At 35.1% G+C, this 15,315-nt stretch overlaps 2 protein-coding genes across 3 annotated transcripts; one reads left to right on the top strand and one right to left on the bottom strand.

The window, feature by feature from the left end:
- The first annotated feature begins 2,145 nt into the window (after nucleotides 1-2,145).
- trpl (transient receptor potential-like) lies at nucleotides 2,146-10,279 on the top strand. Of its 2 annotated transcripts, XM_089080728.1 has the most exons (17): nucleotides 2,146-2,892; nucleotides 3,442-3,661; nucleotides 3,864-4,061; nucleotides 4,456-4,645; nucleotides 4,761-4,946; nucleotides 5,039-5,229; nucleotides 5,409-5,587; nucleotides 5,690-5,974; nucleotides 6,179-6,369; nucleotides 6,740-6,822; nucleotides 6,952-7,073; nucleotides 7,157-7,344; nucleotides 7,662-7,852; nucleotides 7,995-8,197; nucleotides 8,281-8,592; nucleotides 9,033-9,144; nucleotides 9,379-10,279. In XM_089080728.1, the coding sequence occupies exons 1-17, from the start codon at nucleotides 2,731-2,733 to the stop codon at nucleotides 9,957-9,959; spliced, it is 3,594 nt and encodes a 1,197-aa protein (XP_088936854.1). In that variant the 5' UTR covers nucleotides 2,146-2,730; the 3' UTR covers nucleotides 9,960-10,279. The 2 variants fall into 2 exon arrangements, with proteins under 2 accessions (XP_088936854.1, XP_088936855.1); XM_089080729.1 differs by lacking the exons at nucleotides 2,146-2,892; nucleotides 3,442-3,661; nucleotides 3,864-4,061 and adding an exon at nucleotides 4,118-4,262 and having other exon boundaries at nucleotides 4,344-4,645.
- Nucleotides 10,185-14,690, bottom strand: betaCOP (coatomer subunit beta). The gene is made up of 9 exons (XM_011640494.3): nucleotides 14,550-14,690; nucleotides 13,951-14,367; nucleotides 13,536-13,869; nucleotides 12,954-13,242; nucleotides 12,546-12,886; nucleotides 12,210-12,468; nucleotides 11,295-12,101; nucleotides 10,964-11,199; nucleotides 10,185-10,891 (listed from the first exon to the last, which is right to left on the bottom strand). The coding sequence occupies exons 2-9, from the start codon at nucleotides 14,316-14,318 to the stop codon at nucleotides 10,661-10,663; spliced, it is 2,865 nt and encodes a 954-aa protein (XP_011638796.1). The 5' UTR covers nucleotides 14,319-14,367; nucleotides 14,550-14,690; the 3' UTR covers nucleotides 10,185-10,660.
- Nucleotides 14,691-15,315: the final 625 nt, after the last annotated feature.

Raw genomic sequence — 15,315 nt, forward strand, 5'->3', positions numbered from 1 at the left:
AGGTGATACTTTTCGCAAAAACAATAATTTTGAATTTTCACGATGGTTCGTGCCTCCGCCGTTCCCACTCTTCTTGCATTAATGCACAGAATAATGAGATAAATCAATTGGTATAAAGAAAATATATAATTGCTGTTTCAAAAAAAAAAAGATTTGCAATATGCAATGACGCATCTTTTTTGAAAAACAAAACTATGTATTTTTTTTTGCATCAATTGGTTTATTCTCATTATTCTCATTATTCTGTGCATAAAAGTATTAAGATATAGTTGCCAAATAATTTACGAACAGTTTACGAGATATTTTATACTTTATGTTAAATTGTATATCAATTTACTCATAACTCAGAAAGTACTTAAAGCTAAAAAAATACTTTATTAGATACAGTTTTGGAAAGCTCTCGAGGTAAGCTACAAGAATATATAATAAAAAATGGAAATTTCTATTTAAAAAAACAAAATTGACCTCTATATGATCTTGGCACATTCATCCGAGATCAAATTTATAAGATCAGTAAAAAGACTTTTTGAAACCCTACAACTTCTCTTGTAACATTTTTCTTCTAAAATGCATTCTTGATGAGTTATTTGATCATTTTCATACTTTTGAAAGACCCTGTATGCCTTGCTCTCTTCTTCGGTCATTAACATTAATTCAGATCTTAATTTTGATTTACATTCTTAACTTATAAATTATAAGTACAATTTTAATTTATTTAATTTGATTTATTAATGCACCTTTTTGAGATTGCAATTTATTGATATAATTCTGTCTTGCATTTAACGCACTTTTAACTTACATAATATAATACTTATTAATATATTTTAGAATTTAGCTTTTTTTGCTTATAATTTACGGAAATACATCCAAAAATAATATCATATCTCAGATTCATAATCTCAAATTCATAATTTATTCATCATAATAACATGTAATTTATAAGATATCCAATAAATTTTATTTAAATTATTTTCCAATAGATTTTATTTAAAATTATTAATTTGCAAAAACACTTTATATAATTCTCAAGTGTTAATTAAAATTCTTTCTGTTTGAAACAATAAAGTTGCTAATTTAATTTGCTCTTTCTCAGAACGAAGTCTTGAAATAATAGAAAACGCTACGACAAGAGGATAGATGGATAAAAAAAAGGGGAAAAAAATTAGCTGAAGGCTCATGATCGCTCGATTCTTCGAATTGAGTTATCAAGGAATATCAAATGCAACTAATCAACAAGATAAAACCGCCACGTAAACAATTACCGTCTCTCTCCTCTACTCATTCTCTTTGAATTGACGCAACCCTCGGCTTTCTCTCGTCTCATTTTCATCGTCGCCATGGAAAAGCCGATAAGCCGGCTATGGAGAATATTTTAATACCGCTCCCATAATGAATCCCTCTGCCGCATAATTAGGATTATTAATCCACGCTGTATATTGTGTATCGAGGATCGTTAAGCGTACCGCATTAATGGGTTGCAACTGTTTCTCAGCATCGCAATTTGCTTCGCGACTCAAATGTTTCCCTGGCATGATCAGTGAGTACGTCACGCCAATAGTGTGTTAAATGTTTGTGTAACATTTCTGCTGCGTTTCTCACAGTTTCCCGCAGTGTTGATCGTGCAATTTTATTATTGATATAAATCAGATTTTAACAGCAGATTTTAACAGCTGCATCTGATTTTTACTTTAACGTCACGTTGAGTAGTTTATGAATTAATTTAAATAAAACAAAAGTCAAATGTCACTCTCATTTTTGGGATCAATTTTTCCTAAAAAAAAAAAAAAAAAAAAAAAAATTTAAGAGCTTACAGTGTTTAAATAATTCTAAATATAAGGATCGAAAATAAAAGAAAGGAAAATAGGTAATAAAATAAAATAACAAATTTCGGAAATTTCGATGGACAATTTAAGGGAACTTTAATTTAAATTTAAGCATCAAAGACTTCGCAATGTTAAAAATAAGAATGCAATAAATAATAATGCAGATTTTCTTAACGAACTGTCAATCAAATTGTTTGAAGAGACTACGAAGTGAAACGGATATCAAATGTCTCTAAGATAATCTATAAAATTATATTTATCGCATTGCGTTATCACATGTTGTATTGTTGTCAACATACTAAGGCTATTAGAATATTATGTAATGCGTGGAGCAATAGAGAATTATCCGGCTTAGTCCCCGCGACCATCGCGCTAGTGGTTGTTTACTCGCTTCGCGTCAACGTTCCCTCGTTTCCGACGAATGACAGAACGCGCTCTTATTCCAAGTACAATCCGTTAGAGACGGCTAATGAGATATCGGTAAGCAAATTAGTCAATAGGCAGAGGTGCCCTGTCACAGGTAACGGCGGCGGCGCTACTGTCCCCTCCCCCCCCCCCCGTTGTCATTCGCGCCATCCGCAGCAACAGGGTCTGGATTAATACGCGTAATTTGATTTTCATCATCCCCTATATATAACAGGGTACCACGCACCACAAAGGGTGCTCTCGCACCGACAACGAGGCAGCAGTTTGACCGCGAACGTCGCGTCGTTTTTTTTTTTTTTTTTTTCTTCGCGAGACACCGTCGTTTGGAAACTACGTAGAATTTACATCGTGGCCGCGTCGTCATCGGTGTATCGGTGAAAAAAAAAAAAAAATAATAATAATTCTGATAGTTCTTGGTGTGCAAGAAGCTTGGATTGGAGGTAATTGTTGTTGAATAGAAAAATGAATTAAACGCTTCAAGATGAGCGACATAAGGAACGAGAAGAACATGGAGGCTACAGCCCAGGACGATTATGTCCTTCATCTTCCACGTCCTCTCAGTATTGAGGAAAAGAAGTACCTGTTGGCCGTGGAGAGAGGTGACTTGCCCAATGTGAAGAGACTTCTGCAACTTGCAAATAAGGTCAAAGTCAAAATATAAAAATTTATTCTCTTTCTCTTAATTGAAAGCAAATTTTTAACAAATTTTTAATATGAAAAATTACCTGTCTTCGATAAGTCGATAAAATTTATTGAAAATGGACATTAAAATTTTATTTTATTAAGACTTAGAATTAATATAATTAATTATATTACACTGAAAGAGAAAAAAATGCTGTTGAATCAACAACATTAGTCTAATTGAAAATAATTCTGTTAATTCAATGACATTATTAATGAAGCAAAGATCTTGATCATTAAAACAAGAGCATGACATATTTGTTTCATTAATAAATGTCATTGAATTAGCAAAATTATTTTTGTCTCATTGTAATATTATATTAATTCTAAAGCCTTAATTAAATATAATAAATTATATTAATAATTAATATAATTAATTATAATTTAATTACATATGTGTATGCGCGATAAGATTCTGAAAATAATTTGCCAATAGAAAGTAATAGTAGTAATTTTGTAGGATTGAGATATGAGATTTCTCGCGATATATAAATATGCTGAAACTTTTCAGAGAAAAGAGCTAGATGTAAATTGCGTAGACAGTCTGGGTCGCGGTGCTCTTACACTGGCAATAGAAGCGGAAAATTTAGAAATGGTTGAGTTGCTCGTCCTGATGGGAGTCGAAACTAAGGACGCCCTGCTTCATGCTATTGATCAGGAATTCGTGGAAGCGGTTGAGTTACTGTTAGAACACGAGGAACTTCTTATGGCAACTCAAGTGACCGAGAATTGTGAGTCGAAATCTGTATCCTCCGAAAAATTACGCGTAATAATTTTAACTATTGCGATCGCAAAAATGTAATTATATAAATAATTTTATTTTAGAAAGATATGAAAAAATTCAGGACACGTTTGGACGATAATACTGATAAATCGTATTTTTGACGGTACCGTTGCGTTCTTTGTTCATGTTCTTTTGCATTTTGATTTCAGCCGAGAAGCCGATCATACACAGTTGGCAGAAAGTTGATCCAGCATCGGCTCGATATCCGATGGATATGACACCCCTAGTGCTCGCGGCGCAACGCAATAATTATGAAATTTTGAAGCTTTTACTGGACAGAGGAGCCACCTTGCCAATGCCTCACGACGTGAGGTGTGGCTGTGACGATTGTCTTCAGGCAACCATCGGTAAGATCCCGATGAACTTTGTTTTTTTTTTTTTTTTACAAATTTAAAAAATATACAAATCATCAAAAAAAGATGGACAATAATGGCGGTCCATCGGAGCCTCGCAATTGAACGGGACCCCATGCCAAAAGTGTACACATTGCGTCTTCGGCGTTCAGGTTTAAGTCTTACGCCTGAGCAATGCCGCCTTGACATGCTTTTGTATGTACACATTTCTAAGTGTTAAATAAACAATTGTGCTTGAATAAACAAAAACCGTTCCTCTAACATAATAACAAGTAGATTTTAGATTTATAAGATGAAGAAACACCGACAGCACTCGTACATACAAGTTATCGCGTGGATGCCATATATATCCGGCGCTCGTAATGAAAGGGTTAAAATTGTCATTTAGATGACCCGTTAAGACTGTCATCTACCAGGATTTCCGAATATAAAGCTTTGGCAAGTCCATGTTTAATAGCTCTGAGTTCCAACGACCCTTTAATGACAGCCTTTCAATTAAGCTGGGAACTTAGAGAATTGGCTGTATCGGAACCAGAGAGTAGAACCGAATACTTAAAACTACGGCGGCAAGTAGAAAAGTAAGTTTTTAATTCCGTTAAATTCTGATATATATATATATATATATATATATATATATATATATATATATATATGGTAGCTCGATAAATAACTATAATCAATAATTGTAAATAGATTCGCTGTTGATTTGTTGCAACACGTCCGAACTACCACGGAACTAGACACCATTCTAAATTATGATCCCGAGGAAGAGAATGCCGAACTCAGCAAACAACTAGCTCGACTGGAGCAGGCTATTCAATATAAGCAAAAGAGATTTGTCTCGCATTCTCACGTCCAGCAACTTTTGGCAGCAATATGGTAAATGAAAGAGTCTATCTAAAGGTGATTTGTTGGCTCGAGAAACAGCGATCTCAAAAAAGAACTCCGAGATATTTTTATACCATTTAAAGGTACGAAGGAGTTCCCGGATTCCGAAGAATGTCAACTTTGCAGAGAGTCGGCATTCTTGCAAAGACGGCACTTCTATTCCCATTCTATTGTATCGTATACTATCTGTTGCCAGAGTCAAAGATTGGGCGACTTATGCGAAGACCTTTCATGAAATTCTTAGTTCATGCGTCATCTTACTTATTCTTCTTGTGTAAGTTCTCTTCTAGCCTCGAAATGCTGATTATAAAAAAAAAAAAAAAGAAAAAAAAAGAAAAATTGAGTCAAAAAATTGAGTCTTGAGATAACAAATGAAAGTGATAAATCTTGAAGGAATAAATCAGCGCCATTATCTAATTAACGACTAACGCTATGGCAAACTTGTTTATATAGTTGTACTCATGCTGGTGTCTCAGCGTGCGGAAGTGGAAATCGTTCGACTCCTGGGCACTCAGGAAATGAAAAGAAACCTAGAGGCTTACTTGGCTCGGCAAAGAGGCGCGGCCCCGACTCCTTTGGAAGGTATTGTCGTGCTATATGTTTTTGGATTCGTATGGGAGGAAACGAGAGAGGTATGCGAACGACACAAGCCAATGTAATTTTTTTTCTTAAATACATTTCTTTATATCCTTTTATATTTTCTAAGCTGTGATTTTGCAAAAAATCTCGGGCAGGTTTACGTGGATGGCTTGAAGGGATATTTACGGGATATGTGGAACTTTATCGACTTTACCAGAAACACACTCTATTTGGCGACCGGCGTTCTCAGACTGGCGGCTTATCTTCAGCAGCGCGCCGAAATACGAACGGATCCATCCGCCGCGCTGATACCGAGAGAGAATTGGGGTGACTTCGATTCACAGCTGATCGCGGAGGGTCTCTTCGCAGCTGCGAATGTCTTCAGCGCCTTGAAACTCGTTCATCTTTTCAGCATCAATCCGCATCTGGGGCCGCTTCAGGTATCACGTCAAAAATTTCGCTACATTTTATCGCTTTTGATTGTGCGTCAAGAATTTTTCTTTAAAAATTCCTTTGCATTTAACTGAACTTGATTTTTGAAATTTAATTTTTTTTAGTTTAATATGTAAATATGGAATTCTTATAATATTAATATATATTTTTTTTCCTATGGTATATTTTACTTCAAAGATTGCGAATTCTAGATATCATTGGGCAGGATGGTAATCGACATCGTGAAGTTCTTTTTCATCTATACCTTAGTGTTATTTGCCTTCGCCTGCGGCTTGAACCAGTTACTGTGGTATTTTGCGGAGCTGGAGAGGCAGAAATGTTACAGCGGAATGTCGGATCCCTCGTGGGACGCCGGCAGTGATGCCTGCTTAAGATGGAGAAGGTGAATGGAATAATCGAATTGCGCGACCTGGATGAGAGACGTGTCTGTATCCTTCCTTTCAAGCCATACTTCTCAAGTGTGTGTACGCCTAATAATCATGAAATAAATAACAGACTTCGTATTCCTTTCTAATAATTCTGTAATGTTGAATAAAAATTAAATTATTTATGAAAACCTCAACTTTCAGACGTATAATAGATACATTCTGTACGGGACACGTATATTTTTTTTACAGAAAATTGAAAGAATAAAAGATTGAGTGTAATTTTTTAATATACCATTTAATGTCATTTTTAATTAGATTTCTTTAACAGCGGCGTAAAATAGTCTGCAAATATTTCTAATACATTTCTCGTAAAATTCTTTCCAGATTCAGCAATCTGTTTGAATCGTGTCAGAGTCTCTTCTGGGCCAGTTTCGGTATGGTCGGCATTGAAAGCTTCGAACTCACCGGTATGTTCACATGTATAATTTACATGTGAAAATTATTCCTCCTTTTTTCCTCTTTAACAAAACTGACGCCTTGTCATCGATAGAATCCCAACGTTATTATTTTCTAGATGCCAACGTTATTATTTTCAGGAATCAAGTCGTACACTCGATTCTGGGGCCTGTTGATGTTCGGATCGTATTCCGTGATCAACGTGATTGTCCTGCTAAATTTATTGATAGCTATGATGAGCAACAGCTATGCCGTTATTGAGGTAAGGCAGGCCAAGGTAAGGTAAATATCCAACGATATTCGTCGATCTGAATGATCTCGTCAACAGAGGCATTGATGCGACAGGAACATTCCGACACGGAGTGGAAATTCGCAAGAACGAAGTTATGGATGAGTTACTTCGAGGACAGCGGAACCCTTCCACCGCCCTTCAATATCTTCCCGCCGCCAAAATTGCTTTTCCGATTGTTCGGCCTGCGGAAGAAAACTATCGGTAGACGCTGCAGTCAACGTCGACGTGCACGCGAATACAAGTGAGATATCTTTACAAAGTGTTTGATCCGATAACGAGATAATAAGTAAAATATTTAATTAAGCTCTCTTTTCAAAACAATCTCGCACTATATCCACAGCGTTGAACTCTTAGCCGTTTAATTTTATTTATTTTTCTTCAATTTTTACAAGAGTCATTGTGATTATATTTTATTAAAATATTTAACACACAGTTTATTTATAATATTTAAATGGTCAATACTAGGTGTTGATATATTAATGTTGACATACAGACAAATAAGATAGTAATGATGTGATAATTAAATATACATATCTTCCTGTTATCTGAATTATGTAGATACGGAGCAGTCATGAGAGCTTTGATATGGCGCTACGTTGTCAATGCGCATAGCAAGCACGAAATGGAACCTGTCACCGAAGACGACGTCCACGAGCTCAAGACCGACTTGTCGTCCTGGAGATGCGAACTTCTAGACATCCTGCATAGAAACGGCATGGACATCGGTGACGTCGACAAAAAGGAAAAAAGTAAGCATTTTCATGAAAACACTGGCACTTCTTTCACTTAAAATTTCAAACGAGAGATAAATCTAAAGCAAAGCTTAAGCTTATCGAGGATTTAAAATTATCAAAGATTCAAAACTCTCACTGTTGTCTCGAAATTGTCTAGCTGTACTGGGTAAGAAGATGAAGATCTGGGAAAGAAGACTCATGAAAGACTTCCAAGTAGCAGGTCCGGTAAATCCAGGTGAAGTTGATCTGCAAGAAGAGACAGCTCTTCACGAAGCACGCGAAGACGAGAGCAATATCGAGAGATGGAAAAGAATCGCCAGATTAGCCGTATTAACATCGGCCGAACATCGTTGGCGTCAAGTACGAGAGATCTCTCTATTTTGTTATTCCATGAAAAATAAGATGGTAATTAAATGGATTTCTCTCGTTGCAATTTTATATAGGTCGTGAAAAACGCAGTTAAAAGCTCTCAAATCGGCAAAAGCTGCAGCAAGGCGTCACTGCAGAGTCAGCAGAGTTTAAAGAGAGCTATGGAGGAGGCGAAACGCCTGGCACAGAGGAGCCCGTTGCCAGCAGTTGTACCGGTCGAATTGCCGGAAACTACCGCGGCGACGATACTTCATGTTCTGCACGAAATTGTTGAGACCGACAAAGACGATACAAAGACATCTGGACATCTCTTTAAAAAAGACAGACCTTCGGAGCCAATTAGAAATGGTGTTGGAGCTCAACCGTCAATTGAGTCAATTTTACAGGTGCTATAAATTAATAATTAACGGCACGTATAAGAACACTCTGACAAATATAAAATAATTTAATTTCCCTAAATAATTTCTCTTAAAAGCAAAATTGATTCTGAGTAATCCTCCAAATCTATAAGTATAATGTTAGATTATTATTATTAAAATTATTTATTATTATTTTTATTATTATTATTATTATTATTATTATTATTTTAATTGACATCAAGATGTTTGATTGTCGAATTATTATAGAAGCATTACGTTGAAAGTCTGCTAAACTAAGTGGCACGTAGTTGGTAATATAATTATTTGAATTTATTTTATATATAAAAGATTTAGCAACCAAGATCCTGCTTGCCGAAGAATTGGCCATGTTTCTTGTTGTTGATTATTATTATTATTATTTATTAAGATTTAAAACCGCCTAGTGACATAGTTGTCTTACTATACAGACTAGATCCTCGGTAGATTTCGTTGATGAAGTGACGAAAGCCACTGCACCCTTATTACCGCTTCGTTCATCGCCACCACGAGTAATCAAGAAGAAAGCACCTCTTCAACCTGGTACTTAATCACAACTATTTAACTTTCTCACAATATTTCAATAAAAAATTTATAGATATTCTATATTTATCCTATTTATTTTAAAAAGAAAAAAGTACTCAGTTAAAAACATTCTATTTAAAAATTATGTTGTTATATTTAACTACAGAGTGTTTAATATTTAATTAAATAGAATTATGATTTGTTTTTCTTTGTTTAATATTTGTTGCTAATAATATCTTATTATTTCTCTAGTGCAATCGTCAACATCTGCTCAATCTACTACTCAATCTACTCAATCCTCGATTATCGATAACACTACTTTGCCAATCAGTACAATGTCCGTTACTACGAATACTACAACACCCGTGATTACTACTGCTGCAACTACTTCTGCCACTATGAAGACTGTTATTATCTCTACTACTTCTTCTACTGATATCAAACCCAGCGCTACTATTACTACTGCAACTATTATCACTACTACTACTACTATTACTACTACTACTATTGCTACTTCTACTACTATGACTAATACTGCCAAACCTATTGCTACTTCTACTACTGCGAAATCTACTGCTACTACTTCTGTTATTACGAAAACTTCTAGCTCTTCCATGGAGAATCAAAGCAGACCTGCCGTCGCATCCATGGATATACCTTCGACTATTAAAGACGGAAGCAGTTCGATCAGGGCGCGGCCAAAAGTTTCATACAGTCCTAAACTTCCAAGTATTATCCCATCGTTAACGGTTGCGAGCTCGGATAGTGATGACCGAGAAAAACTCGTAGGCATTACACCGCGTAGTAAACCATCGAGAGGAGGATGGCTTTAAAACAGGATGACAAGAGAGTTTAATCAATTTGAAAGAATATCTATAATATTTTTATAATTATAGTTAATATAAAAATTTATATTTTTTTAATTTTCATAATTTTTCTTTTTTATATTTCATATGTCGATAAAAGTTTAAAGATGTAATTTCAAATCTTCCTCAAAGTTTTAAAATAACAACATAAAAACTTGATTTTAGAAAGTTTACAGAAATTGTAAAAGCATCTTTACCGAGTTACTTTATTTAAAAAGATACAGAGTTATTATAAACATTCTACATAATTATATTTAAAGAGAAATAAAAGAAAGAGATACTGCATATATTTATTTTTTGTCTATAAATACATCCTATCCTCGTGCACAATGTTAATTGCATGTTTATGAGTTGGCAGGAAATATATTTAAATATGCAAATTAATACGGCAATATATCGATATGCGTATCTTATTACTGTGATCCATATAAATACGTCCACAGATATGTTTATGAATACATCCAATGCATTTCGATTGACAAATAATACATAAAGCTAAAAAAATATTTATAAACGGACATTTTTGTCTGAATAACGCAGTATAAATGCCATAAATATATAAAAATCATTTAATAATAATCTTCGAGGTTTTATAATCCCATAAAAATATTCATTTCATTCCAAGAGACTCGATTGTACGGAGTAGATTTTGACCGAAATAACGCAATTCAAGCAGCTTGCACGACTTTAGTCTGCGGACCTTTTTGCGCCGAATTAATTTTATCGCCCAAGGATAGAGCCATTCCTTGGCTCTTGGCTCTGATACGAATATGACCAACCACTGGCGCATCAGGTTTGTTCAATGGTTTCTCGATGGATAAATTTGCCAATGCATCCTCGCCAAATATTGATTTAGCATACATATTTGCTGCCATAAATCCACATTGTCCCGACAGAGCCTGTGGGAAGAACAATATTTATAACATTATCTTAAGATGGGAAATTTGTCTTAATAAAAGAACTGAATATACTTTTTCCGGTGTAAGACAACGCATATTTGTGGACTTTAACAAATGTGCAAGATATTCTCTTAAATCAGACAAAGTTGTATTGACTGAGACTTTATTCTCCCATTCAAATTCGGCCCACATTTGACGGAATTCTGCATCGGTACATGTTGCTGGTACTATATAATCCATAATATCAATGTGTATATCATTAAGAACAACTACACTTCTATCAGAACCTGCTCCTGATACGTCATAAACTGTAGATAAGCAAAAACATATTATTTTTATCTTCCGAAATTCTAACAATTCTAACAATATGTTACAATATCTCAAAAGTATCTAAATCACTTACCAATATTTCCAAAGATAATTCCATTCTCTGTAGATGCAACTTTCACATTTGCTTTGATAGTGGCGAAATCTCTGGGCGCGAGTACGATAGGTTGTGGTCTTTCCACTAGCTTCAAATCTCCCATAGTGGCCAGTTCCAAAGTACAATTCTGCAGAGTGTCTTCCGTTTGATTGACTATCAGCACGTCGAGTACGATGTCGTACTGATTAACATGTACCAAAGCCTCCGCGTAAACTGGATCTGAGAATCCAGTAAGTTGAATGACTTTACTCAAGGCACTCGGAGCATCTCCGCTAGCGCCGGGTCGCCCTGCTACAGCTGCACTAAGACTTTGCTCGAACATGTCACCGGCACCACCAGCTAGATCAGATCCCCGACTTAATTGTAAGAATTGAATTGCGTCATCGACTTGAACGATACTGCCTGGCTTCTCCTTGGCTTTTTGATTTTGCGAATCCTCCTCCGCTTTCGCCGTCAACATTCTGCCGAGTGCATCGCGGCATCCCTCAGTGAAAACTTTCTGTACAAGAGGCGTTGGACAAGCAAGGGATCTGAGGCACAGAGAGATTCTCTCCGCGTCATCATGTGTCATTGCTTTTATGGGAAGACCTGAACGGCCTAGCTGCAGCACACTAGACATTACAAACATTGCTTCCGCTTGCAATCTGTTGCTCTTTTGAATATTAGTTTCAAGCATTTTGTAACGGAGGGCTAATTTTGCCAATGTGGTAGCCAAGGACGCGCCAATGAAGAAATCGCCCTCCATCATATATTGCACTAATGCCGGTCGTTTCTCTTCTTTTTTCCCTATTGATTAATTAAACGTTTATAACAACACGCGCATAAATTTAAAATATATATATATTTATGTAAAATAATAATATTATATATATTTATGTAAAAACAATTACTCACGTGCAGACGCAGCACTGAAAGCACTTTGAGTCGCGTAAGTACCATCAGACGTGACAAGTGCAGGTGCAGCTTGTGAGTTTGCATCCTCGGACTTTTCGCCAGCTTGACGTTTGTTTTCTGTTTCAAGCAATGGCAACTCGCCTAATGCCGCTCGAATACGGCTCATTACAGCTTCTATATCCTCTTTCGATGTTGCGTATTCTCCGAGAATCCAGAGTGCAGCTCTGTGTACTTTTACAGATCGTATGTGAGGAAATACCTAATTCATCAAAATAAAAATTAGTTTCCGTTAATCTTGCTAATCTCATTTTTAATAATGCACTATTGCGTACGCACCTCTAACAGTTTCTCCACAATTAACGGTCTGAGATTCTCAAATCTTTGAATGGCTTCACGAACAAATACGAGAACATCTGTAGCGGCTGCTTCATTATTTTCCGATAGAAAATCTGTCAACACTGGAATGACGGTAACAGCAACGTCCGCGAATTTCATGGAACAAGCATGAAGAGTTCGTACCAAGAGTTGGCGATATCTGCCGGCATCTTCGTGTTCTCCACCAGCTGTCCTAAGGACTTCCTTCTTCAAAAGCTGAACCATTTCCTCAATCGTACGAGTTGTTACCAAATCCATAGCCAAAGCTAAAGTTTTTGTCCTGACTTCCAAGGCTGGTGATCCTGTGCAAAATAAATAATAGTAATATGTATCAACAAATTTCTCTCACTGTTGTAATCAATACAATACCTAAAACACGAAGTATATCCATTACAAGATCTTGAAGAACTCTTTCATATACAGGACTATCCTTCATTGCAATTAGCCGATCCAGTACAATAAGTTTGACATTGTTGTCACTCTCTTTGACAACCAAGTCAATATAGCAAGTAGCCGCAGCTCTGATCGCGGTTGGTGCACTAGAAAGAGTCACTAAAGTGCCAGCCGCTTCATAACGTACTGCGGCGCTAGGTGAATTTAACAAACTGTAAATACATCTGATAAAACGCGCCCTTTCTGATGGATTTGCAAGACAAACCTATAAAAAAGAAAATTAAAATAGCAATAATACAAACTAATGCATTAATATGCCTTAGAAATCACCCATACAAAATGCAATAAAAAATGCGATTTATTGTGTCAAAAGCAACTTTTTCTTTGAGTAAAATTGTTCAAGCAATAGTTTTAAATCATTTTTAAAATTCTCATTTATAATTTCTAATTATTCGTTTAAAAAATACAACTCAGAGAAAAGAATTATTTCTTCTAGCAAAGAATTATATTATATAAGTGTAAATTCTGAGATGAACTGTGCAGCATATTTATTCATACCTTATATATCAATTCAACGATGACCAACTGTAATATGTCACCAAAACTTGGTACTTGATCAAGACATGCGGCTAAATAAGCAAGAGCTTTACTCTGATCGGCATGTAGCAACATCAAGAAAGCATTTCTTCTACAGGACATATCTTGTTCCCCTTCCAGATACTTCGCTATCAAATCTGGAGCATCTGGTATGAGAAATTCAAAATTTCTATAGATGGTAAAAATAGCAAGAACTGCATTGCGTCTGACATAGGAATGTCTGTGCTCCAAACAACCAGTTATCGCTGGCATTAATGGTTCCAAAAGTTCCGGTTCTTTTAATTTACACAAGAATCTACAAATGTATTAATTATTACATATAATATCATTCATATAACTTGCATATTCACTATATACAATTGTACTACATCCATACCTGAGAGTAGATCCTCTGACAAATTCATTAGGATGTTGTAAATCTTTCCTGTACGCATCACACACTAAAATCATCTCCTGCAAGAGCTTGCCATCAGCAGAGGTTTTTGGCACAATCTCCCAAAATATCAGCAGCAGCTTCTTGATGGTATGATTCTGCAGTGGTAGGACAAACCTAATGATTGTCATTAAGAGTCCTGGCAATCGTTCACCGCTCAATATCATGTGAATTGTCTTTTTGAGTGCGTCGATCTTTGTCTGGACATTTCCCTTCTCGAGATCATGCTTCAGTTGAAGTTCGTTTAGCGGTTCGGTATCGGTTGGAATGTTTATTAGTGTGTAACACGGTTGCTCTGTTATCGTGCTCATTTTCTCAGCTTTTTATGGTACCGTATCAATTAGGAAGCTTTCTTACAATCTAAGAAAAAGAGCATGAGCATTAAATGAAGTTATAAATAACATAATCCGTGATGCACGAAGTGAAAGGAAACGATTTGTGAGGTTATGTATCTACAAGATGTCCTAATATATTGTGTATTAGCAATGCTGCAAATCACTACCTAATACGAGCTATTTATGAGATATAAATTGCCCACGTACCTAAAATTATGGCTGAGATAAACACACGCTAATAATTGATCCGTCAAGATTTACTGACATTTACATCGAGAAAAACGGTATACGTGTCATATGTGTAAAATTCGTAGAAATGCGATTAGAAGGTAATGATGGCTAACGAGAGATGTCGCTAGTTTTCCGATATCCGTGCGAAAATTCCGCGAAGAAATTCTGAATCTTCTTTGATATCAAATCTCTCTATATTATTACAGCCACAAGATTTTTTATTGTAATTTCAAGATTGTAATTGATTGTAATTTCAAGAAAATGTTTTCCTGAAATTTTTTTTTAAATTATGAAGAAATGTATAAACTGAAACACTTTTTAGAAAAACATCAGAAAAATATTATATCTTATAAAAATAAAAAAACTACGATTAACTAAGACTTATTTATTTATTTTCTCATTTATTTCTGTAATGTTTTTCTTATCTCTAAAAAATATTAAAAATTTCTCAGAAAGTTATAATTATAAAGTTATAATTAGAAATTATAACTAGACAAATACAGATAATTTAAATATTTTTAATTATATTATCTTTCTTTCTTAGAATTACTGTTCAATAGATATGAATTTCTCTGACTTTCACTAATAACCGTACATTCTTTAATGATTTCTACAAAATTATGCAAAAAAATATTTCTAAAAAAAATATTCATATATTATGATTTTCAGTGAAAATCATATTTTGTAGAAAAAATTATTTCAAAAAAATATGCATTATTCTACAATTTCTTGAAAAAAACGT

The sequence above is a fragment of the Pogonomyrmex barbatus genome, unplaced genomic scaffold (genome assembly GCF_055798465.1).
Source record: "Pogonomyrmex barbatus isolate J1 unplaced genomic scaffold, ASM5579846v1 scaffold4, whole genome shotgun sequence".
In the NCBI taxonomy this organism is placed as follows: domain Eukaryota; kingdom Metazoa; phylum Arthropoda; class Insecta; order Hymenoptera; family Formicidae; genus Pogonomyrmex; species Pogonomyrmex barbatus.